The sequence below is a fragment of the Dermochelys coriacea genome, chromosome 9, assembly GCF_009764565.3.
Source record: "Dermochelys coriacea isolate rDerCor1 chromosome 9, rDerCor1.pri.v4, whole genome shotgun sequence".
NCBI lineage: Eukaryota > Metazoa > Chordata > Testudines > Dermochelyidae > Dermochelys > Dermochelys coriacea.
Window position 1 is genome coordinate 51,826,101 of NC_050076.1, and position 24,988 is coordinate 51,851,088.

At 46.2% G+C, this 24,988-nt stretch overlaps 1 protein-coding gene across 1 annotated transcript in view; it reads right to left on the minus strand.

Annotated features, from left to right (window-relative positions):
- The window catches only part of TRPM2 (transient receptor potential cation channel subfamily M member 2), a 64,389-nt gene that overhangs the window by 36,941 nt on the left and 2,460 nt on the right, over nt 1-24,988 (minus strand). The window contains exons 2-9 of the mRNA XM_043491701.1: nt 13,772-14,023; nt 12,791-12,876; nt 10,086-10,254; nt 9,141-9,321; nt 3,729-3,895; nt 2,173-2,353; nt 1,326-1,387; nt 704-904 (exon numbers count right to left, since the gene is read on the minus strand). Of these exons, the coding sequence (XP_043347636.1) occupies nt 704-904; nt 1,326-1,387; nt 2,173-2,353; nt 3,729-3,895; nt 9,141-9,321; nt 10,086-10,254; nt 12,791-12,876; nt 13,772-13,936 (1,212 nt within the window). The 5' untranslated portion in view covers nt 13,937-14,023. The remainder of the gene's footprint in view (nt 1-703; nt 905-1,325; nt 1,388-2,172; nt 2,354-3,728; nt 3,896-9,140; nt 9,322-10,085; nt 10,255-12,790; nt 12,877-13,771; nt 14,024-24,988) is intronic.

Here is a 24,988-nt window from a genome sequence, read left to right on the forward strand (position 1 = left end):
CAGCATCCCTTGCCGTGTCGCCCAGCTCACATGGGGTTAATGCTCTTCCTGAAGATCCTGGCTGGACCTCCCAGTTCAGTTAATACCCTGCTCCTGCCTCGGGATCTGTGACCCCTTGTGGCCCCTTTGACGTTAAATCCCCATCCGCCCTGGACACCTGCTACCCCTCCCAGCCCATTGGAGGTTAATTCTATGACTTCTGTCCCAGCCACCAAACTGCAGACCGAGTCCCTGTCCTTGGAATGCACAGACAGCCCGCTGCTTGCTAGAAGACTGTGGGTTAAATCATGGCCACATTGGAGTTGATGGCAAAACTCCCCCTGGCGGCAGTGGGACCAGGATTTCACCCCGTGTGTTCTTGTCCCCAGAAACGCTCCTGCCCTCTCTAGGCACACTCACCTTTCATCCTCTGGACAATTTGCACAGTGCACGTAGTCATTTTGCTCACACAGATGTCCGCTTGCACACACACACGATGGGCTTTTGTAGGTGCATCCAGGGTGAGTGGTGAGTATGGGATACAGGCTCCCTCCCTCCCAACAGTGTCTGGAATGCTTCCCCAGCATCACACATGGGGTCCCATTCCTCAGTGGCTTGTGTGGTAACTGCAGATCCCAGGAGGGGTGATGCATTGCCCTCCCCTGTTATCTGAGTGCTCTGGGGGATGTCAGCCAGAGTAGCAGATGGGGTATGAGCATCTCACCTTTTTGGTCCACTCCACGATCTTGCCCTCAGTGAAGAGCTCATAGGTGTCCCGGAAGAGAATGCTCAGTTCCTTCTGAATCAGGGAGATGGTTATCTCTGGGACAGGCCGATTGGACACCTGTGCAATGACATCAGCCACACGCCCGGACCCCTCCACTATCACGCATGGGGTGCCATTGGTGATCGCATTGTAGATTGTCTGCAACACAGAGATGCAGAGCTAGAAGGGCTGACCCAAATCCACTTCAATCAAGGGGAGCCTTCGCGTTAACTCCAGTGAGCTTTGGATCAGGCCCGAGGCACCCACAGCTTACACACAGTCCCCCATTGGTGGCGTCTCTGCATCTCTCACCAGTGATGGGATTCGAGGCCCCCCCCCACCGCAGTCCTCCTCCACTCAGGCTAAGTGAAGGCTCCCTAACACATGGCTCTCTCGGCTTGTCTCTGGGCTGGGGATTTCCAGGGGGAGCCATCCCCACAGAGTTTGCTCCGTTGTTATTTGGAAGTCATTGGGTGCAGTCATGGCTTTAGCTTCCCCAGGCCCCAGCAGTTCTGACTTCCTGCCTGACCTGTCTGGGAGGAGGAAGCTGCGCTCTTCCCCTTCTCTCCTGTGTACTTACATCGAGCGTCCCGGGTCCCCCCTCCAGCACTACGCAGACGATCGGGATCTTGATGGCAACTCCTGCAAGGAAGCAGGGACTCAAGTCAGCTCCATTTGGACGCAGACCTCTCACAGATCAGCCGCCCTGCTAAGACAGGCCAGCATGGATCTCCCTCAAATAGCTACAAGTAAAAGACAAGTCACAGGTATTTCCAACCCATGCCAGCTTGCAGAGTTCAGCTAACAGGAGGCATTGGCCAGAAGGCAGGGATGGTTTGTAGTCACTTCACCAACAGAAATACTGCCTCGATTTGTACCACTGACCATGGGTGGCATGTGAACTGCCGGCTGCAGGAGGCTAGTCCCCAGCACCGCCCCTTCCCTCTAGCCCAGAGCCCCCCCACTGCAACCGCCGGCCCCCACCCCAGGCTAGCGCCCCCAGCCCTGGGAGGGTGGGTGGTGCAGCTCCAGCCTCCCCAGCCCCGGAGAACTGCATAGGGGGAGCCGCAGAGCAGGAAGCTGGAGGGGGGGGTGAGCCTGGGGGCAGAGCATGGGAGGGGCCATGCCTGGCTGTTTGCAGAGGCACATCCTCCCCCAGCCTATGATATTCACCTCCCATGCCACTGACAAAGCCTGGCAGGAAAGACGTTATCCACTAACAGAGCTCCTTCTCCAAAGCCTCTGCTCCCTGGACTCTCTGACACCACACGCCAACGATGAATGCACTGATGCTAACACGCAACCTCCTCCTTGCCAGACGCCAGAGAAATCTAGGGGCTTGCCCATGCCCTGGTGCCAACGTCTTTCGGATCTCACGTCTTTCACTCCCTCCGCTCCAGAGCAGGGCTGACCTGTGCTGCCATTACCTCCTTTCACCTTAGTCTGCTCGGAAATGAACTTCTCCAGTCTGGTCCTCAGGGAGATCTCCACACCGTATCTGCCATGGGTCCCGTCATCCACCAGGATGAAGTGGGAGTGGTTGCTGTCCAGGCAGGAGAGGTTCCCCTGGCTCTCCTCATCCAGCACGTATTCAGCCGGGAAGCCGCCCTGCAAATGGCCAGAGGAAAGAGAGACAGACCAAAAGGGGGATTTCGCTGGGCCCTTCTAGCTTGGAGAGCTCCATTAGCAGAGTAGGTGACGGTCCCCTGGCTGAACCCCGTAGGAACAGCCCCAGGGAAGCAGACAAGAGCGCACGGTGGTAGCCAGCAGGTGTGGTGAAAAGAACAGGCGTGCGAGGGAGAGTCCGCACAGGGGGATGGGAGAGGAGAGACAGAGGACAGTCCTGACTTGGGTCAATGAATGATGGATGAGAGGGCCCAGTGTAGTGACAGAGGCAGAGCCAGAAAGCAGAAGGGGGAGGGATCAGGACTGGGCAGCAATCTTTGACAAATAGCCATCCCAGCCCCAGCCCCTCCCAATCTGTTTTTCACAGTGACTATTACTTAATCCTCTCAGCTCAGCAGCTCGTGCAGCGCTCCCTGCACCACCTGCCTGGGGCCCCCTCTTTCCAGGCCCCTCCTGATGCTTTACGGAATCGAGAGGGGAGAATCTTCCGATCAGAAATACACAAAGGAGGGATTTGAAATTGCTACCAGCTCAGTTAGCTCAGTGATTCGAAGGTGGACACTGCACAGCATAGAGGCCAAGAGTCTCAAACAGGGGTGGGGTGCCTGAAGTTAGGCTCCCAAATCCCAAAATAAATGATCTGATTATCCAAAGTGTCAAGTTCTCAGCAGCTCTCAGCGAAATCAATGGGAGTTGTGGATGCTCAGCCCTTCTGAAAGGCAGACTACTTATTTAGACACCTAATAACTTCACACTGTCCCATTAGACTCGAATCTGTCTGCCTTAAGTATTCCTGAAGAGCCTATCACTGTAACTACTGACTCAAGCTGGAGTTCTGCAGATATGGCAAGCATTCTCCAGTGTATTTCCCTGAAACAAAAGCAAATGTGTCACAGATTTGGTTAACTTCTGAGAGGTTTTGGGGGGAGGAGGGGAATCTACATTATTTTAGAACCACAAGTGCCCTAAAATGTGTTTGCAAGGGGGAGGACATATTTTCCTCATCCTTGTCATAATATGGCCCCTTCTGTCTTTCTCGGCTGTCTATTTTTCTCTTATCAATGCTGAGATTGTGCGAAAATATCTAACATGAAACGGGCAAGGTCAGGAGTTGCATGTTTGGTATTTTAAATACATGGTATTAACAAGCAATCATGAATTCCTTCTCCTTGTTCCTTTCTGATGCAAGGTTTTCAAAGAGGTTGGGGGATAAGCGTTGATCTTTATGTCTCTAATCCTCTGAGGGTGTGTGAGATTCAGGACATGTCTACGAACACACAGCCCCCCACCCCCACCCCGCAGACACCAGAGCAATCAAACACACAACCTTCATACCCCACAGAGGCTGGACGCTCACCAGGGGGCAGATGAGGCTGCCTCGGTTGTACACAGTCCCCCAGGTGGCTATGCCAATGGTAACAATTTTGTCCTCTTTGCAGCTGCTGCTCATGCTGAAGTCTCTCACAGCTTCCCCCACCAGCTTCATCACGCCGGCGTGGGACCCGCCCGTTATGATCCAGGCACCTGGCAGACAGAGCAGGGGTTGGCAAGGTGAATGCGCCATGCACAGTGGCTGATATTCTGGCCTATCAGAGACTTGCAGAAGTCCCCCTTCCACCCAGGTTTTGGAGACTCTGAGGCCTGTGGGGTGCCCATCCTGCATTCTGCCCCATCAGTACCTTGGGGTGTCAAAGCCCTCTGTGCACTGAGCCCACTCTCTTTGACACACAGGTCTGGGATCTCGCTGGGCTTCATGCCTCCTTGCCCTGCACTTTCTGCAGGCCCTAGGCAAGGAGAATGCCACTATTGCAAGTGGACCATGCACTGTGCAGTAGCAGGCAGATTGTCTTGTGGGTCAGGACTGGGATGTAGAACATCCCTGCTCTCCTGCAGACTTCCTTTCTGACCTTGTGGACCTGTGTGTTTCTATAACGTGGGGATAATCACAGAATCATAGAGTATCAGGGTTGGAAGGGACCTCAGGAGGTCATCTAGTCCAACTCCCTGCTCAAAGCAGGACCAATCCCCAACTAATAACCCTTCTTCTTCCTCCGTTGGGCTGTTCAGACTGAACTCTTCAGGGCAGGGGACTGTCTTTCACCATGGCCTTAATGGCCATGTCTTCACTGCCAAAAAGATGCGTTTTACAGTGGGATAACTATCAGGCATTAATCACCTCTTCGTAAAACCCTTGTGAAGACAAGGCTCTGTAGCTTTTGCTGGAGGTAGGCGAAGTTAACCACAGGTGTGGGGTACAGGGCAAACCTGTCTAGCTAAAAACTACCTGCGCCTTGTCTCCTCTAGGATTTTTCAGTGAGAGAGCTAATTTGCACTCATTCTTTTGCTGTAAAAACACACCTGTTTTGGCGGTGAAGACACAGTCAAAGATTTAAAAGCATGAGGCTAAAATGATAACAAACACTTTTTAAAAGTCTAGTCTGGGCAAGGCATGCTGCCTTTAGCACATGGTAAAGGGCTCCGGTTAAAGCTTAAAAGGCACACACTTGTCTGCTGGAGACCTTTTAAAAAAACCCATCAACATTATTAACACATATGAACATATGAAATGTCATCCTTCCAATTTTACAAATAGCCACATATATCACCTCCTGATGCCACCCTATTTAATCTGCAAAGAATCAAAAAGGTTTCAGGATAGTGACAACACCAATACTTGTTTAGAAAGTCTAGTCTATAGCCCGTAGCACATGACCACTGAAAGTTTTTCCAACCTCCAGCCATTTTCCCCCTTCTTTTACTGCTTTTCCTTGGAGAGAAAGTGGCAATTTTCTGTAGTATTTTTATGAAGCCTATTTGTGCCTCAGTTTCCTCTATAATTTGCATGGCTACCCAGATGAGGTGAGAAGAGGAATGTTTGCTCTTAGGGCAGGCTGGGAGACATAGGTATGAATGTTGCCCAGCTGTCTGAGCCTGGATGGGTCATAAAAAAGGACTGACCAAGGCCAACCGCACATCAATGGAGGAGCCAACAAGACAAAGGCAAAGCCAATTGCTAGGACATTGACAGTGACCCAGAGAGAGATGAATTTCCGCCCATTCTCAGCAGGGAAGCTGAGCACAATCCCCCAGCTTGAGAACAAAGGACTAGTGAGGTGTGTGGTGGGGGATAAGTGCTGGCTGCTGGAAGGAGTCAGGGCTCTGATCTCGGAAGCGACCAAGGAGGTCAGACTGAGACCCCAGACAGAGCCTAAACATGGGGGTTCACTACAGTTTGGCTGGGCTCTGGGCTAACCAGCATGGTCTCTGGGCTAACCTTCATTTCTGTGTGCTAATCTAAGGACTTCCTATACTGTGTCCACTTAACACAGGAGAGGCTGACGGACCTGGGGTTATTTAGTGTGCAGAAGAGAAGAGTGAGGGGGGATTTGATAGCAGCCTTCAACTACCTGAAGGGGGGTTCCAAAGAGGATGGAGCTCGGCTGTTCTCAGTTGTGGCAGATGACAGAACAAGAAGCAATGGTCTCAAGTTGCAGTGGGGGAGGTCTAGGTTGGACATTAGGAAAAACTATTTCACTAGAAGGGTGGTGAAGCACTGGAATGGGTTACCTAGGAAGGTGGTGGAATCTCCATCCTTAGAGGTTTTTAAGGCCTGGCTTGACAAAGCCCTGGCTGGGATGATTTAGTTGGTGTTGGTCCTGCTTTGAGGAGGGGATTGGACTAGATGACCACCTGAGGTCTCTTCCAACCCTAATCTTCTATGATTCTATGACTAATAACCCCAACTGTTTTGACAGTGCTCTGGGAATGTCACTGTGTATGCTGGAGTGCATTAATCTCTGAAGATGGGACAAGTCTCTACCAAGAGTCTAGCTCAGTTGGACTCTCTGAGCAGATCTCATGGTATGAAGTAGGAGTGCTGGAGCCCCAGAGGTTCAGTCGAGGAGGCAGTGAGGTAGCATGCTTACCCTGGAGGAAGAGTGAGACCCTGTGGGGGTCTGGAACATTGAAGGGGCGCCTCCTGGAGACTGTTCCAAAACTGGGGGTATAACACCAATCCTGTGGATCCATGACAGTCAAACCAGCTGATCAATAGGGAATAATTTGCCCTGCCCCATGTCTGCTTATTCTCCTGTATTTGTCAGCTTTAGAAGGCTTGTTTGTGTTTGTTCAATCTCCTCCCATTGTCTGTCTAGTTATTCGAATGCCCAATGTGGTGACCATACATTGCATAATCTGCTTGATCCTAACAGCTTTTTTTCCTCTGCAATGATTTCCAGTTCTTAGCCCGGTTTTTATAATGTGTTAGTTACCACATGTCAGCTAATTTGCTCTAACATTACATCTTAAATCCTAGTCTAGACAAGGCCTGTGTGCATGTACAGCACCAAGTAGAACGGGGCCCTAAGGGTGGTTGAGGTCTCTAGAATCTACCCTAATACAGACAATAATAACTGCACCAGGGGCAAGGCAGTGAGGAATCAGCCCCAGTGCCTAAGAGTCATGTGAGACCTGAAGAGTTCCCAAGGGCCAATGGGTTTGTCTGGATTGTCTTCTTTCTGCTTGTCCAAGATGGGCCTGAAACACCAAGTTTGGATCCTGATCTGAATTTTTCCAAAGTCTGAGGAGTTCTGGCATGAGGTCTGGATTCATTCCCATTTAGAGGTGGGTGAAATTTTTTGGCCAAAACTCTTTGTCACCAAAAAAAGCACATTTGGGTCGACAGAAACATTTTATGAATTCACCAAATTGTTTCCATTGAAAAAAACAAAACAAAAACTCTGGAAACATCTAATTGTTTTGTATCAACATTTTCCAACCAGAACATTTCAATTTTTTGATTCAAGACAAAAAGTCATTTAGAAATCTCCTGCACCTTCATTAATTTTTTTTTTTACTTCAAAATTGAAACATTTTGTTTTGGGTCAAACTCAACATTGCATCTAACTGAAAACAATTTTGTTTTGTTTACTACTTTTTGATTCCCTGAAAATTTTGCTTTGGGTCAACCTGAAACTATTTTTAATTTTTTTCCCCTGGAACTGCAAACAACCTGAAAAAATATCACTCGTTCTCCCAGCTCTATTCCCACCTCATTCAAATGTTCAGAATCCAGATTCTTTGCTCCATATTTACTCTGGCTGTCCCTTTCCCAGTAGTAGTTCTTTGAAATAAGGATTGACGAATTGGCTCCTTTCGCTGTAGTTCATTGAAATAGCTGTATGGATAGCCTCTGGTGAAGCTTTTATTTGTCACTTCTTGCAGCAGAATCCCAACACAGATCCCGTGGTCTCCTGCAGCAGTTGACATTTGGGCTGGCCTTTCCCCACCATGTGGGAGAACACCAGACTCACAGAGTATGAGCTACCCCCAAGCAAGGACTGCGCCCAGATCCCAGCACAGTGTTACTTCCCATGAGGACCCCTTGGGTAATATCAGTAAGGGCAGAATTTGGCTCAGGATATTTCTGTTCATGATTCAGAGAAGGCTAAGAGGTGATTTGATCAGAGTCTATAAGTACCTAGTGAGAAGACTTCTGATGGCACAGCGGTCTATAAACTAGACTCTAATCTAAAACAAGATCCAATGGCTGGAAGCTGAAGCTAGATAAATTCAGACTAGAAACAAAGTGTCCATTTTTAACAGTGAGGGCTTACTGAGCAAGACAGTAGATTCCTCACCCCTTGAAGTCAGTACATCAGGATTGGATGTCTTTGTAAATGATGCGCTGTTGCTCAAAGATGCAGGATGGGCTCCATGCAGGAATCACACTGGCCTGCATTAGAGGATTGTAATGGCCCCTTCTCTAGCATTCGACTCTATCGCCCACTAGGTGATTCCTGGGATTGCATTAATTTTCTGTCTGAGGCATCTCTGCTGGTGTGCAACTGACAATGTATTCTCAGAGATGCCAAGCCAGGCAGCGTGCTAATGAGAGGCTTGCGGTGTCAGCATTGCTGAAAGAGGACAGCGAGTGACTGGCGGCTGTTCAGCAATGGAAGCGTTATGAGGAAAGGCTGGTGCAAGGGTCCAGGTGAGATATGGGGCAATGCCGGGGCCGGAACGCAGGAAGGGGTTAGTGCCCTGTGGCAGGTATATGAGAAACCAGTGTGCGGGTGGTGGATAGGAGAGGCTGGTAGAAGTGAGAAATATTCACAGGGCTACAGTGAGCTGAGATGACAGTGCAAGAGGTTTCTCGGTCTGAAAGCAACATTTCAGCTCTGTGGGCCACACCCAGAGATGGGCACTCTGGGCCCCTGTACCCCACCCCAATCACTATGAGACCATACAGCAGATCCTGCAGGAAAGCTAAAGGCTTTTCCCATGGAGCACACGGTATAAGCAGAGGGCAGGCAGGCGTGAGTCAGGAGGAGGAAAACGCTGGCCCCAAGGGAGCAGGAGTCCAAGGACTCATGGAAGGTCACTTACCAAAGCTGCTCACTGGCTCTGCAGAGCTCTGGTAACTGTCTGAACCTGCCTGTCTCCAGAGCCCCTGCAGAGGCTGATCTATCGACTTGTTGTCTGGAGAGCTGTGGTTTCTAGCCAATGTCACTGCCCGTCATTCCAGCACTGATGAGCTCGTAGGCCAGGGATGCTGCTCCACAAGGATCTGACACCTTCTATTCTATTCCATTCCCATTCTGACACCACCCTTACCACCGTATTAGCTGAGCTCTTTCCCTAGCATATTATCCCCCATTGGGAACCTCCTAGCGCTTTCCCCCAGGGACGCAAACAGGGCTCTTCTCTAGCGCAGCCCCAGGAATGCTCTGCCCGCCCTCAGGGACTATGTACCACCGGCAGGTGTTACCTGTTGTCTGGGCCACCTTGACCAGCCCCCGTCGGAAGATGTTCTTCAGCCTCGGCATCATGTTGAAATTCTTAGCTCCCCCGGTCACAGAGATGAGCAGGTTGGGCAAGTCGAGGCCCCAGTGCTGAGTCATCAGCTGGTAGATAACGCATGGAGGGGTGTCCGCCGAGACGCGCACATACTGGGGGTGGTGGGGGGTGCAAAACACAGGGAAGGGACGGAGTAAAACCCACTGCACCTACCCAGAGAGCAAAGCCAGCCAGGAACTCATCCTAGCCAACACAGCAAGAATCAAATTTCTTTCCTCTAGGCAATCAAGGCCAGGCAGCTCCCTTCTCTCCCCACCCCAGTTCCTCACCTTCCTGTAAAGGACCAGGGCTGCGTGGAGAGGAACATCTCCCTCCACTGCCCCATGCATCATCTCAGGGCCAGTCCAGCCTGGCAGCTGAATCTGTCACTGCACAGCACCGCCGAGGTGACAGATTCCCCCCTCCAAGGAGAGGCTGAGATGACAGTGTGACGGATGCTGCTGCTGTTCTAGTGCCAGGCCCTGGGGAGTGTGAGGTTGACTCAGAGCTGGATGCTGTACCTGTTCCCTCCCACCTCCATGGGATTCAGACCCCGAGGAGTCTAAGGCAGGAGAAGTGTAGGAGGTCACACACTGAATCTTGGCCCACCAAATGGCTTCAGAGGAGGCCTCAGATTTACTCATCCTGGCCCTGGGCTTCCTTCCCTCTCCCCAGAGCTGCTCCGGCAGTTGGCAGGGTGAAGGAGGTGACCCCATCTGCCCCCTCCCTTTCTCTGCTGGGACTAGGACTGCGTTTGGAGCCTCTCCCCATCTACCATCAAAGGCAGGCAAATATGCCCATTCCATCAGCTGCAAGTGCCGAGCAGCAGGGTTTCAATATGGGATCCCTGTCCCCTAGACACTAGGGACTGACCCACCTTTCCCACCTTTGGTCCCAGACCTACAAAGCTGATATCACCAAATGCATCCGTCGCCATTTCTTGAATGTGCCTCTTGGGGTCCCATTCTTTCCCCAGGAAAACAGATGGTTCTGTAACCTCTTCCAGGTGCTGTTCCTTGGAGTAACCACACTCACACATGACCCTCCTGCAAGAAAACAGCATCAGCAACTCCCTGAACTCAGAAGGGGAGTCTCTGGCAGTTACAGGCAGATGAGTCTGTTGGCAATCTCAGACTGGAAGCAATGGCAATGGCTTACTTTGAAAATTCCCGACACCAGCCCCTAGGGAGGTTATATCTCCTGCCCAGCTTGCCCATCAGCTATTGGCTATGGAGGAGAAATCACTGTGAGGAAGAGATCATTGTGCATGGTAGAACGCAGCAAAAATCAGCATTTCCATTCTGCAGCACATTCCAATATCTGGACATTGTTTTCACCCCAAATTAAGCCAAAATATATTTTAAAAATTGTGGAACAAAAAGTTCTGGAAAATATTGATTCAGAAATGGAAAATCATTTTGTTCTGAGTCAGTTCAATGTTAAGCTACACATCCCAGTAGTGCCTTGCGTTGTCTCTTGGGAGGTGTAGTTCTGGGTGTTTCATGTTCTAATGCCCCCAAATGGCAGGTCTGCATGGCAAGACTACATCTCCTGTGATGCACTATAGTCAGCTCCCATGATGCACCACACAGGTCAGTCTGAAGGGACACCACATGTTGCACCATGGGACATGTAGTCCAGCCCTGGAGCTCAGACCATGGGGGAGAATCACCTGGAATTACAACTCCCATGAGGCAATGCACCACCAAAGGGAAAAACAATCCAATGGTGAACGGACCCAAAATGAAATAGGTCATGAAATATTTTTCCATTAGGATATTGAAAAATTTAGGCAAAATAGAAATTTTCACATAGAAAATTTTAACTTTGCAGAAACTGCATTTTCCATCAAACAAGTCGTTTTGATTGAAAATTCCCAACCAGCTGTAGTGCAGAGTGTTTTGCACCACTGACCTGTTAAGTGTGGTAGAAGCTCACTAATCTGCACCAGTGTCCAGGAGACCTGATGCACACTGCTCAGTGCTGTGAACTAGTCAGTAGGTGAACAAACAATCAGGAGCCACATCGAGGCACCTGCATTGCAGAAGGAACCCAGTTCTCCTGGTCTGACAAGTGGGTTTCCTATTATTATAGATGACAGTGCTTCATAACAGTGTAACAAGCCAAGACTTGTGGCTAATCATTGGACCGATTCCCTGTGTGAGCTCAGGCCTCAACTCTGTGGATCTCAGCTCTCCAACTACTAAAAGAGGATAACAGTTCTTCCAGTGTCTGTCTATTTGGTTTGTCAGCTCTTTGGGGAAGGTGCTGTCTCCTACTATGTGCAGCGCCTAGCACAATGGACCCTTGATCTCAGAGGGAACTCTAAATGCTGCAATAGTAATACGTTACTGTAGTATATTTTCCTGAAGTAAATGCAACCTCACTACAGTTATCAGCAATGTGCAGTGACAACACTGGAGATTTTATGAGGATTACCCATGTTTGCAACTTTGCCTGGGAGAGTAGTTGCCCAGATTTTGATCCTGACATTACATTAGATCTGATCAACAATTTTGCTGGATTTTTGACTAAAATAATGTTTTTGTGAAAGCATCTGCCTTCTGCAAAAAAAATTCAGTTTTCTGTTCAAAAACAGAACACCCAAAAAACTGAAATGTTTTGGCCAAAACCTCAAATATTTCTGTCTGGAAATACTGCTGCAGAGCCTCATGGAAATTGTAGTTCAGTTTCTTTATATCTCCATTTACTTCTATGGGCGGGGCTCCCCAGCTGGACTACACCTCCCATGATGCACCATCACCAGGGACTCTCATGCTGCACCACCTTCCCTCTCCAAGAGAGGAGACTGTGGTGCATCATGGGAAATATCCAAGCAGACAGCTCAGCCTATAAATAATAATAATAATTCCTATAATGCTTAGCTGTTTATATAGTGCTTGCCGTCAGAAGATCTCAAAGCACTTTTCAAAGGGTGATAACTGTCATAAATATAAGTATACATTGTCAGTATAAAGAAAAGGAGCGAGGGTGGCCACTCAAGCATTCCCAGAAAACATGGTACTTCTGGGAATGGCATGGACCCACCCCCACTGGCATGACCTTGCACTCCTGGTAAGTGTAAGATCACACCACTTGGAGGACACCATTTGGAAGAGCATGCCACTCCACCCCCACCAGTGTGACCTTGCACCCAGCTGAATGGCCTGCCTGATGGGAGCATGTGGCACCAAAACTACAACTCCCATGAGGTATCATGGCTGCATTTGCAAATCAAAATATATCCATTTTCAAATTTCCACCAAAAAAATCCAAATTTTCTATAGAAAATTTAAACAAAAACTACATTTTTTGTTTTTGTTTCCATCAAAGTTTTCCACAGGAATAAAAACAACATTTTTCAACCAGCTGTGCTTAGCACTGTGGAATCAGCTGAAGAAACGCAACATTTCTTCTCCAGGAAATCTTTTCCTAATTTCTCTTTGTGCGGCTCCCAGACCATCACTGCACTCCTCGTAGCAGAAATGGGCTTAACACTGGATGTTGACTCTACTTTCCTGCAATGTGGGTGGAAAGCAAGAAGCAGATAGAAGGGGGAAAACATCCGTGCATTTGGCTTACCCAGAATCTGACATTTGGGAACTTTCAACAAAGTACACACACTCCTTCTTCCTGATGTTTTCAGAAATCCACGAGCTGAGATTCTCCTATGGGAGGGGAGAGAATAAGGGGAACAGTAGGCCTAAATGGTTTCAGACAAAGCCCAGATTACATAGCTTCCTACAACTGATCCACAGAAAAAGGGGCACATCACAGATTCAGCGTGCAAGGGCTCTCAGCCAGTACATAGAGAAACAAAGGTCACAACTGCAAGAAATCCAAGGGGAATTTGACACTTTCAGTTAGACAGCTAGCAGAGTGAGGACTCTGCCAGCACACTGTGTACCAGACAGATGGACGTGTGCCCAAAGCTGAGGATGACGAGACATGAAGGAGCAGCGAGGGCTGAGTCTAACAGCTTATTCACACTTTGAATTTGTTGCAGGTTAACTTGAGTTATTTCATGTTAAATTGGTGGGGGCTTTGTCTGGTCAAGCAGGAAGAAAGGAGTTGTGGCTCCTTTAAGGAATCTCCCCTCCTTAGGGTTGGAAGGTGGGCAGAGGGAAGGGGGCATCACCTGAGCAGGGGTTTGGCCAGAGGGGCTCAGGTGCACCACTGGCCCCTGCAGACAAGGGTTAAGGTATGTGAATTCCCTGCCCTCTCTCACTCCAGAAGCATCAGAACAGCTCTGGGACTGAGGGTGATGCTGTTAGTGGGTTTGTTTTCACCTTGTGTGAATGGGATCATCAGAACAGTTCTCTTCCATGTGTCCATGTCTCTCAGGGCACTTTGTCTGTCTCCCTGGCTATTGGAGAAAAGCATGTAATGACCCTAAATACTACCTCCTCCAAATGATACTCTGTTCCTGGACTGAGAGCCCCTTTCAGCCTACTCCCACCAACCCACCCCTGGGCTCGAGCATCTCCTGGTTATGCCCCGACTCTTACACATGGTCAGTGTATTTGCTGGCCTCCCCCTAACCTTGGCATTGTCTAAACTTGCCTTTTCATTATTGCCAGTGGCAAAGTGAGCCTTCCTCTTGCTCTTACAGAAGCCACTATTGCTGCGTCTGAGGTTGGGAACCATTTTGAGGTCGCAGATCTTGGGATGCACAACATAGCTGTCTCCCTCATCAGGGCAGACTCCATTCAGCTCTGGGGGTAGCATTCTGGCTTGCCTGCCCCCCCCCCCCAGCTACAGGGCAGGTCTCGTCACCCTCAACACAGCCTCTTGAGTTTGTTACACCGAGAAGTCCTGAAATGCAATGAAACAGGAAACAGTAAACATGCATCAGAAACACAAGGAAACTCTAGCTGGTGCTTGCTTCTAGGAGAACACCCCTCACCATGAATCCCCTCCTTCCAATCTCAGCATGCTTTGGGGTTTGTTTCGGATGTGAGCTAGACCAGTTATGCTGTGAGCTAGACAGCCCAGACTTCTAAGTTCATCTGTTGTTTTCCTACAGCAGGCCCCGAATGAATGATCACAGAATCATAGAAATATAAAGCTGGGCAGGACCTCGAGCAGTCATCTAGCCCATCCACCTGCACGGAGGCAGGACCAAATAAACCTAGACCATCTCTGAGAGGTGTTTGTCCAACCTGTTCTTTAAAACCTCCAGTGAGGGGGATTCCACAACCTCTTTCAGCAACTTGGTCCAGTGTTTAACTATTCTTATAATTAGAAAGTTCTTCCTAATATCTAACCTAAATCTCCCTTGCTGCAAATTAAACCAATTGAATGATGAAATAGGGAAGATTTTAACTAAAAAACCAAAACTAAACAGTAACATACACTGCATCTATATTTATGTGTTTATATTAATATGTATGCCTAGTTGTGGGCTCATATCTATATCACTGACAGCTGAGTTGTTAATTTTTTATCTATAACCCATGGCATATGACCCAGAGACAAACCACAGACCATTCTCCAAATCAGCCACTCATTAATAACCATAGACACTGCCATCTTCTTTGTTACCCTCCATACACAGAGCAGAGATTCAACTCCTCACTCAGCTCAACACATCACATCTCCCACACACAGCCCAGAAATGATACCTTGCCCACCCCAAGCCATTATTCCACCAAATGGGAAAATATCCAATCTATCCGATCCACCCTCTCTCTATAGATTGTGACTTCCCTATTCACCCTTCCCATGTGTCTTCCCTATTCACCCTGCTGGGGTGAGTCAAGGACCTTCCGCCTACACACCAGCTATCCACCTTCATCCAGGTTGCTCTGTGCATACAGACCAAACCCTCAGCTACCCCCTGCACCATACCTGGCTAGTATGTTACTTGCCCTGTCTTTAGAATGTCAGGCAACCAGAGTGCATGCTCCCTCCTTTCAAAGGGTGTAGCACCCTCCAAGCTCACTTCCAGATCCCCGGGGTAAGATCTAGGCACACTGCCTGTGGGAGCCCTGCTGGACTGACAGACTCTACCTGTAGCTGTGGTCTAAAGCCACAACTGCGCCCTCAGTGTCATGAGGCTAAATTTCATTCATGTCTGTGGAGCACTTTAAGATCTTCAGCTGGAACGTGCTACAAAAAGGCAAAGTGTTATGATTATTATTTATTCATACACCTGCAGAACAATTCAGCCTCCACCACATCACAGTCTGTCTGGGTCATGAGCAAATAAGCCAGTTTTCCAGCAAAGGGATAGGGTTGAGTGTTGTAGTCTTGATGTACAGCTATTTTCTTGGAAGTGCTAATTTTTTTGTCTCCCCCATTAAGGTCCCTGAGATGCTACTAGATGCTACTGCTAATTCAATAGGTTGCACAGTATGAGATCAATGCCCCAGTATGGCACTAGCTGGTGTAACTGTGCTGCAAATGCCATGTTTCACATAAAATATTTTTGTAAAAATAAGTTCCTGTCCTCTTTCGCTCATTATGATCCTCTCTGGCACTTTCCATAGATTTCAGACCAGAAGGGACCACTGTGATCATCTAGTCTGCCCTTCTGTGTAACACAAGCCATACGACAGCCCTGAATTAACTCCTGTTTGAACTTGAGCAGATCTTCTAGAAAAACAACAAACCATCCAATCTTGATTTTAAAATGGCCTATGATGGAGAATCTACCACAGCTGTGGGGAAATTGTGCTAATGGTTACTTACCTTCACTGTTACAAATGCACACCTTATTTCTAGCCTGAATTTACCTAGCTTCCAGCCCTTGGATCTTGTTACACCTTTGTCTGCTAGACTCAAGAGCTTCCAATTTCTGTTCCTCATGGAGGCACTTGAAAAGTTGCCCCACAACCTTCTCTTGGTTAAGCTAAACATATTGAGTTCCTTAAGTCTATGTAAAGCTCAGTGGGTCTTAAACCTAGCCCTGCAGAGCTGCTAGGCAGCAAACAGCACCATGCTACCACCAAGCAGCAGCTGTAACCAGCTCCAGCTCCACTAGCTACAACCAGCTATGGACACAGCCCCTAGGAAGTTCCGCATCAAGAGGACAGACAGGCAGCAACCTCATGGCTCCTGATTGACTCCCTGCCATACATAAACCCCCGGGGTACTCCAGGAAGTGTCCAGGCATCAGTGTGGAACTCCTATAGTTACTACTACCTGGCATTAGCTTTGGCTTGATTTGGACCTTGCCTCCTGACCTTTGGTATTGACCCTAGCCTGGAATCTGACTACAGACTCCTCTCCTACTCTCAGCCTCATGTTTGACCCAGCTCTGACCTTTTGTCCTGACTACCCTGGATAGGATCCTGATAGTCTATCACTTAAGGCATGTTTTTTAATCCTTTAATCATTCTCATGGTTCTTCATTGAACCCTCTCCAACTTATCAACATCCTTCTTGAATTGTGGGCACCAGAACTGGACATGTTCTGGTAATAATTGCACCAGTGCCAAATACAGAAGTAAAATAACTTCTCTACTCCCACTCGAGATTCCTCTGTTCAGGAAGGGTTACATTAGCCCTTTCGGTCAGAGAGTTGCACTGGGAGCTTGGGTTCAGCTGACTATATACCATGTCTGCCTATTCTTTTTCAAAAAGAAAAAGAATACTTGTGGCACCTTAGAGACTAACAAATTTATTTGAGCATAAGCATTCGTGAGCTACAGTTCGCTTCATGGATGCATTCAGTGGAAAATACAGTGGGGAGATTTATATACATAGAGAACATGAAACAATGGGTGTTACCATACACACTGTAACCAGAGTGATCACTCAAGGTGAGCTATTTCCAGCAGGAGAGCGGGGAGGGGGGGACCTTTTGTAGTGATAATCAAGGTAGGCCATTTCCAGCAGTTGACAAGAACGTCTGAGAAACAGTGGGAGGATGGGGGGGATAAACATGGGGAAATCGTTTAACTTTGTGTAATGACTCATCCACTCCCAGTCTCTATTCAAGCCTATGTTAATTGTATCCAGTTTGCAAATTAATTCCAATTCAGCAGTCTCTCATTGGAGTCTGTTTTGAAGTTTTTTTTGTTGAAGTATTGCCACTTTTAGGTTTGTAATCATAGATTCATAGATTCATAGATACTAAGGTCAGAAGGGACCATTCTGATCATCTAGTCTGACCTCCTGCACCGCGCAGGCCACAGAATCTCACCCACCCACTCCTATGAAAAACCTCACCCATGTCTGAGCTATTGAAGTCCTTAAATCATGGTTTAAAGACTTCAAGGAGCAGAGAAGCCTCCCTCAAGTCAACCATGCCCCATGCTACAGAGGAAGGCGAAAAACCTCCAGGGCCTCTCCAATATGCCCTTCCCGACCCCAAATATGGCAATCAGCTAAACCCTGAGCATATGGGCAAGATTCACCAGCCAGATACTACAGAAAATTCTTTCCTGGGTAACTCAGATCCCATCCATCTAATATCCCATCTCAGGGGATTTGGCCTATTTACCCTGAATATTTAAAGATCAATTACTTACCAAAATCCCATTATCCCATCATACCATCTCCTCCATAAACTTATCGAGTAGATTCTTAAAACCAGATACATCTTTTGCCCCCACTGCTTCCCTTGGAAGGCTATTCCAAAACTTCACTCCTCTGATGGTTAAAAACCTTCGTCTGATTTCAAGTCTAAACTTCCTGGTGGCCAGTTTATACCCATTTGTTCTTGTGTCCACATTGGTGCTGAGCTGAAATAATTCCTCTCCCTCTCCTGTATTTATCCCTCTGATATATTTATAGAGAGCAATCATATCTCCCCTCAACCTTCTTTTAGTTAGGCTAAACAAGCCAAGCTCCTTAAGTCTCCTTTCACAAGACAAGTTTTCCATTCCTCAGATCATCCTAGTAGCCCTTCTCTGTACCTGCTCCAGCTTGAATTCATCCTTTTTAAACATGGGAGACCAGAACTGCACACAGTATTCTAGGTGAGGTCTCACCAGTGCCTTGTATAACAGTACTAAAACCTCCTTATCCCTACTGGAAATGCCTCTCCTGATGCATCCCAAAACCGCATTAGCTTTTTTCACAGCCATATCACATTGGCAGCTCATAGTCATCCTATGATCAACCAATACTCCAAGGTCCTTCTCCTCTTCCGTTACTTCTAATTGATGCATCCCCAATTTATAACTAAAATTCTTGTTATTAATCCCTAAATGCATAACCTTACACTTCTCACTATTAAATTTCATCCTATTACTATTACTCCAGTTTACAAGGTCATCCAGATCCTCCTGTATAATATCCCGATCCTTCTCTGAATTGGCAATACCTCCCAGCTTTGTATCATCTGCAAACTTTATTAGCACACTCCCACTTTTTGTGCCAAGGTCAGTAATAAAAAGATTAAATAAGATTGGTCCCAAAACCGATCCCTGAGGAACTCCACTGGTAACCTCCCTCCAACCTGACAGTTCGCCTTTCAGTAGGACCCGTTGCAGTCTCCCCTTTAACCAATTCCTTATCCACCTTTTGATGTTCATATTGATCCCCATCTTCTCCAATTTAACTAATTATTCCCCATGTGGCACGGTATCAAATGCCTTACTGAAATCTAGGTAAATTAGATCCACTGCATTTCCTTTATCTAAAAAATCTGTTACCTTTTCAAAAAAGGAGATTAGGTTGGTTTGGCACGATCTACCTTTTGTAAAACCATGTTGTATTTTGTCCCATTTACCATTGACTTCAATGTCCTTAACTAATTTCTCCTTCAAAATTTTTTCCAGGACCTTGCATACTACAGATGTCAAACTAACTGGCCTGTAGTTACCCGGATCACTTTTTTTTCCTTTCTTAAAAATAGGAACTATATTAGCAATTCTCCAATCATTCGGTACTACTCCTGAGTTTACAGATTCATTAAAAATTCTTGCTAATGGGCTTGCAATTTCAGGTGCCAATTCCTTTAATATGCTTGGATGAAGATTATCTGGGCCCCCCGATTTAGTCCCATTAAGCTGTTTCAATTTCGCTTCTACCTCAGATATGGTAATATCTACCTCTATATCCTCATTCCCATTTGTCATGCTACCATTATCCCTAAGATCCTCTTTAGCCTTATTAAAGACTGAGGCAAAGTATTTGTTTAGATATTGGGCCATGCCTAGATTATCTTTAACCTCCACTCCATCCTCAGTGTTAAGCGGCCCCACTTCTTCCTTTTTAGTTTTCTTCTTATTTATATGGCTATAGAACCTTTTACTATTGGTTTTAATTCCCTTTGCAAGGTCCAACTCTACTCGACTTTTAGCCCGTCTCACTTTATCCCTACATGTTCTGACCTCAATTAGGTAGCTTTCCTTGCTGATCCCTCCCATCTTCCACTCCCTGTATGCTTTCTGCTTCTTCTTAATCACCTCTCTAAGATGCTTGCTCATCCAGCTTGGTCTACAACTCCTTCCTATGAATTTTTTCCCCTTTCTTGGGATACAGGCTTCCGATAGCTTCTGCAGCTTTGATTTAAAGTAATCCCAGGCCTCCTCTACCTTTAGATCCATAAATTCTTCAGTCCAATCCACTTCCCTAACTAATTTCCTTAATTTTTGAAAGTCAGCCCTTTTGAAATCAAAAACCTTAGTTGCAGATTTATTTTTGTTAATCCTTCCATTTAGTTTGAACTGAATTAGCTCATGATCACTTTAGCCAAGATTGTCCCCTACAACCATTTCTTCTATGAGTTCCTCGCTACTCACCAAAATTAAATCTAAAATGGCATCCCCTCTAGTCGGTTCAGCAACTACTTGATGAAGGAATCCATCAGCTATCGCATCTAGGAAAATCTGAGCCCTATTATTATTACTAGCACTGGTCCTCCAGTCTATATCTGGGAAGTTAAAGTCTCCCATGATCACGCAGTTTCCATTAGTATTTACTTTATTAAAGACATTAAAAAGGGCTCTATCCATATCCAAATTAGATCCCGGAGGTCTATAGCACACCCCAAGCACTATCATAGGAGAGGCTTTACTAGTTTTCTTCCCCAATGTAATTGGGGAAGAAGTGACCAGAGAGATTGAAGTGTTCTCCAACTGGTTTTTGAATGTTATAATTCTTGACGTCTGATTTGTGTCCATTTATTCTTTTATGTAAAGACTGTCCAGTTTGACCAACGTACGTGGCAGAGTGGCATTGCTGGCACATGATGGCATATATCTCATTGGTAGATGTGCAGGTGAATGAGCCTCTGATGGTGTGGCTGATGTGATTAGGCCCTATGATGGTGTCCCCTGAATAGATATGTGGACACAGTTGGCAACGGGCTTTGTTGCAAGGATAGGTTCCTGGGGTAGTGGTTCTGTTGTTCTGTTGAAGTGAGCTGTATCTCATGAAAGCTTATGCTCAAATAAATTTGTTAGTCTCTAAGGTGCCGCAAGTCCTCCTTTTCTTTTTGCGAATATAGACTAACATGACTGCTACTCTGAAACCTATTCTTTTTCAGACTCACTGCTTCCCAGGATAGTCCCTCATCCTGCGAGTCTTCCATTCTTTGGATCTAGATGTATGGCTTTGTATTTGATCATGTTGGCTTGTGCCTAGGTTGCTCTGTATCAGTGACCTGCCCTCTTTATTTACCACTCCCCCAGACTTTGTGTAGAGTAGCTACCTTATTAACCTCAGAGTCCTGATCACACTGCATTCTGCCTATTGTACTTACACTCCCCATGCATTTTCAAACTGCACCTTGTATCCTAAAGTGGTGCATAGCCTTGCTATGAACAGTTGCAGAGGTGCAGTATTCCACCCCAGAGATAGCTGCAATTCATCCCAGGAGAAGTGGGTCCTCTGTGGTTATGTGTCTGATGATCTCAAAGGAAACAGGCTGGACGTTGAGAGGCAAAGACAGCTAATCCTTGATGGTATTTACCTTGATAGTAGCAACTCCTACTACTAAGCTTGCCTAGCATGTCTAATTATAACCTCAGGTTGAATTGCTTTGCTAGTTGTTCAGGTTGCAATTTTCTATGTTTGCTCTCTGCCTCAGGCTGAATTTTCTTTTGGAAGAGTTCAGTCATTTCTGTCACAGCTGGGAATAGAATCCAAGTCTCCACTATCTTACCCCCAGTTCTCAGCTGCTTAGCCCCACACTTCTCAGGTGGAAGAAGGAAGGGAAAGGTAACTACTCTATGTACTTGGCTATGTGCCTGTGAAATGGGGCTACTCCTGCATAGGTTGCCCACAGTTTCTATAGCCCAGATTTTAAAAGGTATTTAGGATCTAGGCATATACGTCTTGCATCCCCCTTCAGTGGCTGGTCTACAGAAGAGCTCACACCCTACTGCCACTGGTAGCTAATGGAGTTAGCCCTTAGCTCAAATGGTGGAGGGCTGTGTTATAGGGGTGAAGACCATGGACTGATGGCCCTGTTGATGCCTGGTGGTTATCTCACTGTTGAAACTGATAGATTGTATATCTTTCTTTTAAAATAACTTGGGAAATTGCATACAATAAACTAGATTAGGATTCTTTTAATCAGCTTGCAAACACCAAAATGAAGACAAACCCATGCAACCTTACTTCAGCTCTCTCATGCATTATGATGCTGTCTTTAATTTAATGATCACACACTGTATTCCCCCCCCCAGAACCACTGCCTCATTCAGTGCACAGGCTGGATGGTGCTCCCTGAATGCATTGGAGTTAAGCAGGAAATGAAACTACTGTTGGTAGAATCCCTAACTTTTTCACTGCAAAAGTTGGAAAGTGAGTCAGGAATGAGGCAGAAAACTACAGGAGGAACAAGAATGGGCATGTGGTTAAGGCAGCTGACTGCAACCAAGGAGACCTAGGTTCTGGCCTTTGCTCTCCTACATGCAGATCATCACACCAAGTGTTTCCACAGGTGGCCGCCAGTTTTGTACTTCTCATTTTCTGTGAGTCTAACCTGAGATTCCTCATTTAAGAGCTGAACATCCACATGTGGGACTGAAATCAACAGGTTGTGTGGGTGCTCGGCCCCTATCAAAAATCAGCCACTCGAGGATAAAACCATTGAAATAATTTAGCAACTTACATCCCACTTTCAAAAGTGACTTAGGGGCTGTCATAAATATAAAGGGAAGGGTAAACACCTTTAAATCCCTCCTGGCCAGAGGAAAAACCCTTTCACCTGTAAAGGGTTAAGAAGCTAAGACAACCTTGTTGGCACCTGACCAAAAGGACCAATGAGGAGACAAGATACTTTCAAAGCTGGGGGGAGGGGGACAAAGGATTCTCTCCGTCTGTGTGTTGTTTTTGCCAGGACCAGAGCAGGAATGCAGGTCAGAACTCCTGTAAAGAGTTAATAAGCAATCTAGTTAGATATGTGTTAGATTCTGTTTTGTTTAAATGGCTGATAAAATAAGTTGTGCTGAATGGAATGTATATTTCTGTTTTTGTGTCTTTTTGTAACTTAAGATTTTGCTGAGAGGGATTCTCTATATTTTGAATCTGATTACCCTGTAAGGTATTTACCATCCTGATTTTACAGAGGTGATTCTTTTACTTCAATTAAAATTCATCTTTTAAGAACCTGATTGCTTTTCATTGTTCTTAAGATCCAAGGGTTTGGGTCTGTGTTCACCTATGCAAATTGGTGAGGATTTTTATCAAGCCTTCCCCAGGAAAGGGGGTGCAGGGTTTGGGGGGAAAGATGTTTCCAAGTGGGCTCTTTCCCAGTTATATTTGTTAGACACTTGGTGGTGGCAGCAATAAAGTCCAGGGACAAAAGGTAAAATAGTTTGTACCTTGGGGAAGTTTTAACCTAAGCTGGTAAAAATAAGCTTAGGGGGTTTTTCATGCAGGTCCCCACATCTGTACCTTAGAGTTCAGAGTGGGGAAGGAACTTGACAGGGAGCTGAAATCCCATTGACTTGCAGGAAGACTTGGGCTTCTTCAGCCCAGATCCTCAGAGGCTTTTAGGTACCTAACTCCCATTGCTCCCATGGATGTCAATGGGAGCTAGGTACCTAAGTGCCTTTAAGCATCTTAGCCCTGTGTGCCTAGCGTTCATTGCCGTCCTTAGGCATACGCAGAAAACACGGTTGCGTTGGGCACCTGAAAATTTGGGGCACCACTGGGTGTTAGTGTCCACCCTCCCGGATCTTCCTATCCCTGTTCTGACCCTTCCTGCAGACTCCCACAGCTGGCTGCTGCAGCCTGGTGATTCTTCCTCGGGAGGGGGTCGAATAGTTAAAAGTGAAAAAGCTTCTAGCCTGCCAGATCTATTAGCACAACATTGAAACTGTTAAAGAGCCATTCAAGTGGCAATGAATCCACTTAACAGTCATTTGCCAAGCCCCAGCTATATACTGTCAGTTTCTGAATTTACTGACAAAAACAGTTGTGCGTTACTGTAATATTTACTCAGAGCATGTCAGTCTACAGGACCTTAGTTTAAAATTTGCTTAAAAAATATTTCATTAGTGAGCTGAAGATTATAAAACCACATCTCTAAAAAAAATCCTTGCATAGATTTTTTTTTTTAGATGCACAATCAACTTTAGCCTTAAACTTGGATCTTTAGACATAGTTTTTTAAATAAATCCTTCAAAAGACCACCCTTATCTAAAATACATATTTTAATTACTATAGTAAAAAAAAAAACTTGCTTCAAAAGTCTTCCTGCCCTTTCTATCCATCCCTTTCTCCCTTCACACACAACCCCTTCACCCTCACCCCAAAGAGAGCCCTTAAAGGGACAACACCCTTTCCTTCCAGATAGCTGGACAAAGAGTTTCCCTTTCTTTACTTCTGACTATCTGATGAACTAGTTTTAAGAGAACCCTCCAGCAAAATCAGTACCTTAGTAAAATATAAAATCCTTTGTTGTGCCTAAAATCTTTGGAAACGTATTTTTTTTAAAGTTGGTGAAATGTCATTGTCATGTTTCAGAGTAGCAGCTGTGTTAGTCTGTATTCAGAAAAAGAAAAGGAGTACTTGTGGCACCTTAGAGACTAACAAATTTGTTTGAGCATAAGCTTTCGTGAGCTACAGCTCACTTCATCGGATGCATTCAGTGGAAAAATTCACTGACTGCATCTGATGAAGTGAACTGTAGCTCACGAAAGCTTATGCTCAAATTTGTCTGTTATGGAGATAACAAATTTCATTGTCTATTGTTCAACATATCTATTGTTATGGAGATCACACAAAGTAAATTAGTGTTCCCTTTTTCTAAAAGCAATGAACATGTTATGAACACATTAAACCTCTGAGACTGATTAATTTTAAAATAATGTCTTTGTTTCACTGAGTTTAAATATGTAGTAATCTGGAATCATGTCTCCCTCTACCTGTCTCTTTTCCAAGATGAAAAGTCCCAGTTTTATTAATCTCTCTTCATGGGATAAGGAACGGCTTCCATATGAGGAGAGATTGATAAAACTGAGACTTTTCAGCTTGGAAAAGAGACGGCTAAGGGGAGATATCATTTGAGGTTTATAAAATCATGACGGCTGTAGAGAAAGTAGATAAGGAAGTGTTGTTTACTACTTCTCATAACACAAGAACAAGGTGTCACCAAATGAAATTAATAGGCAGCAGGTTTAAAAGAAATAAAAGGAAGTATTTCTTCACACAGCGCACAGTCAACCTGTGGAACTCCTTGCCAGAGGATGTTGTGAAGGCCAAGACCATAACAGGGTTCAAAAAAGAACTAGATAAATTCATGGAGGGTAGGTCCATCAATGGCTATAAGCCAGGGTGGGCAGGGATGGTGTCCCTAGCCTCTGTTTGCCAGAAGCTGGGATTGGTGACAGGGGATGATTCACTTGATGATTACCTGTTCTGTTCATTCCT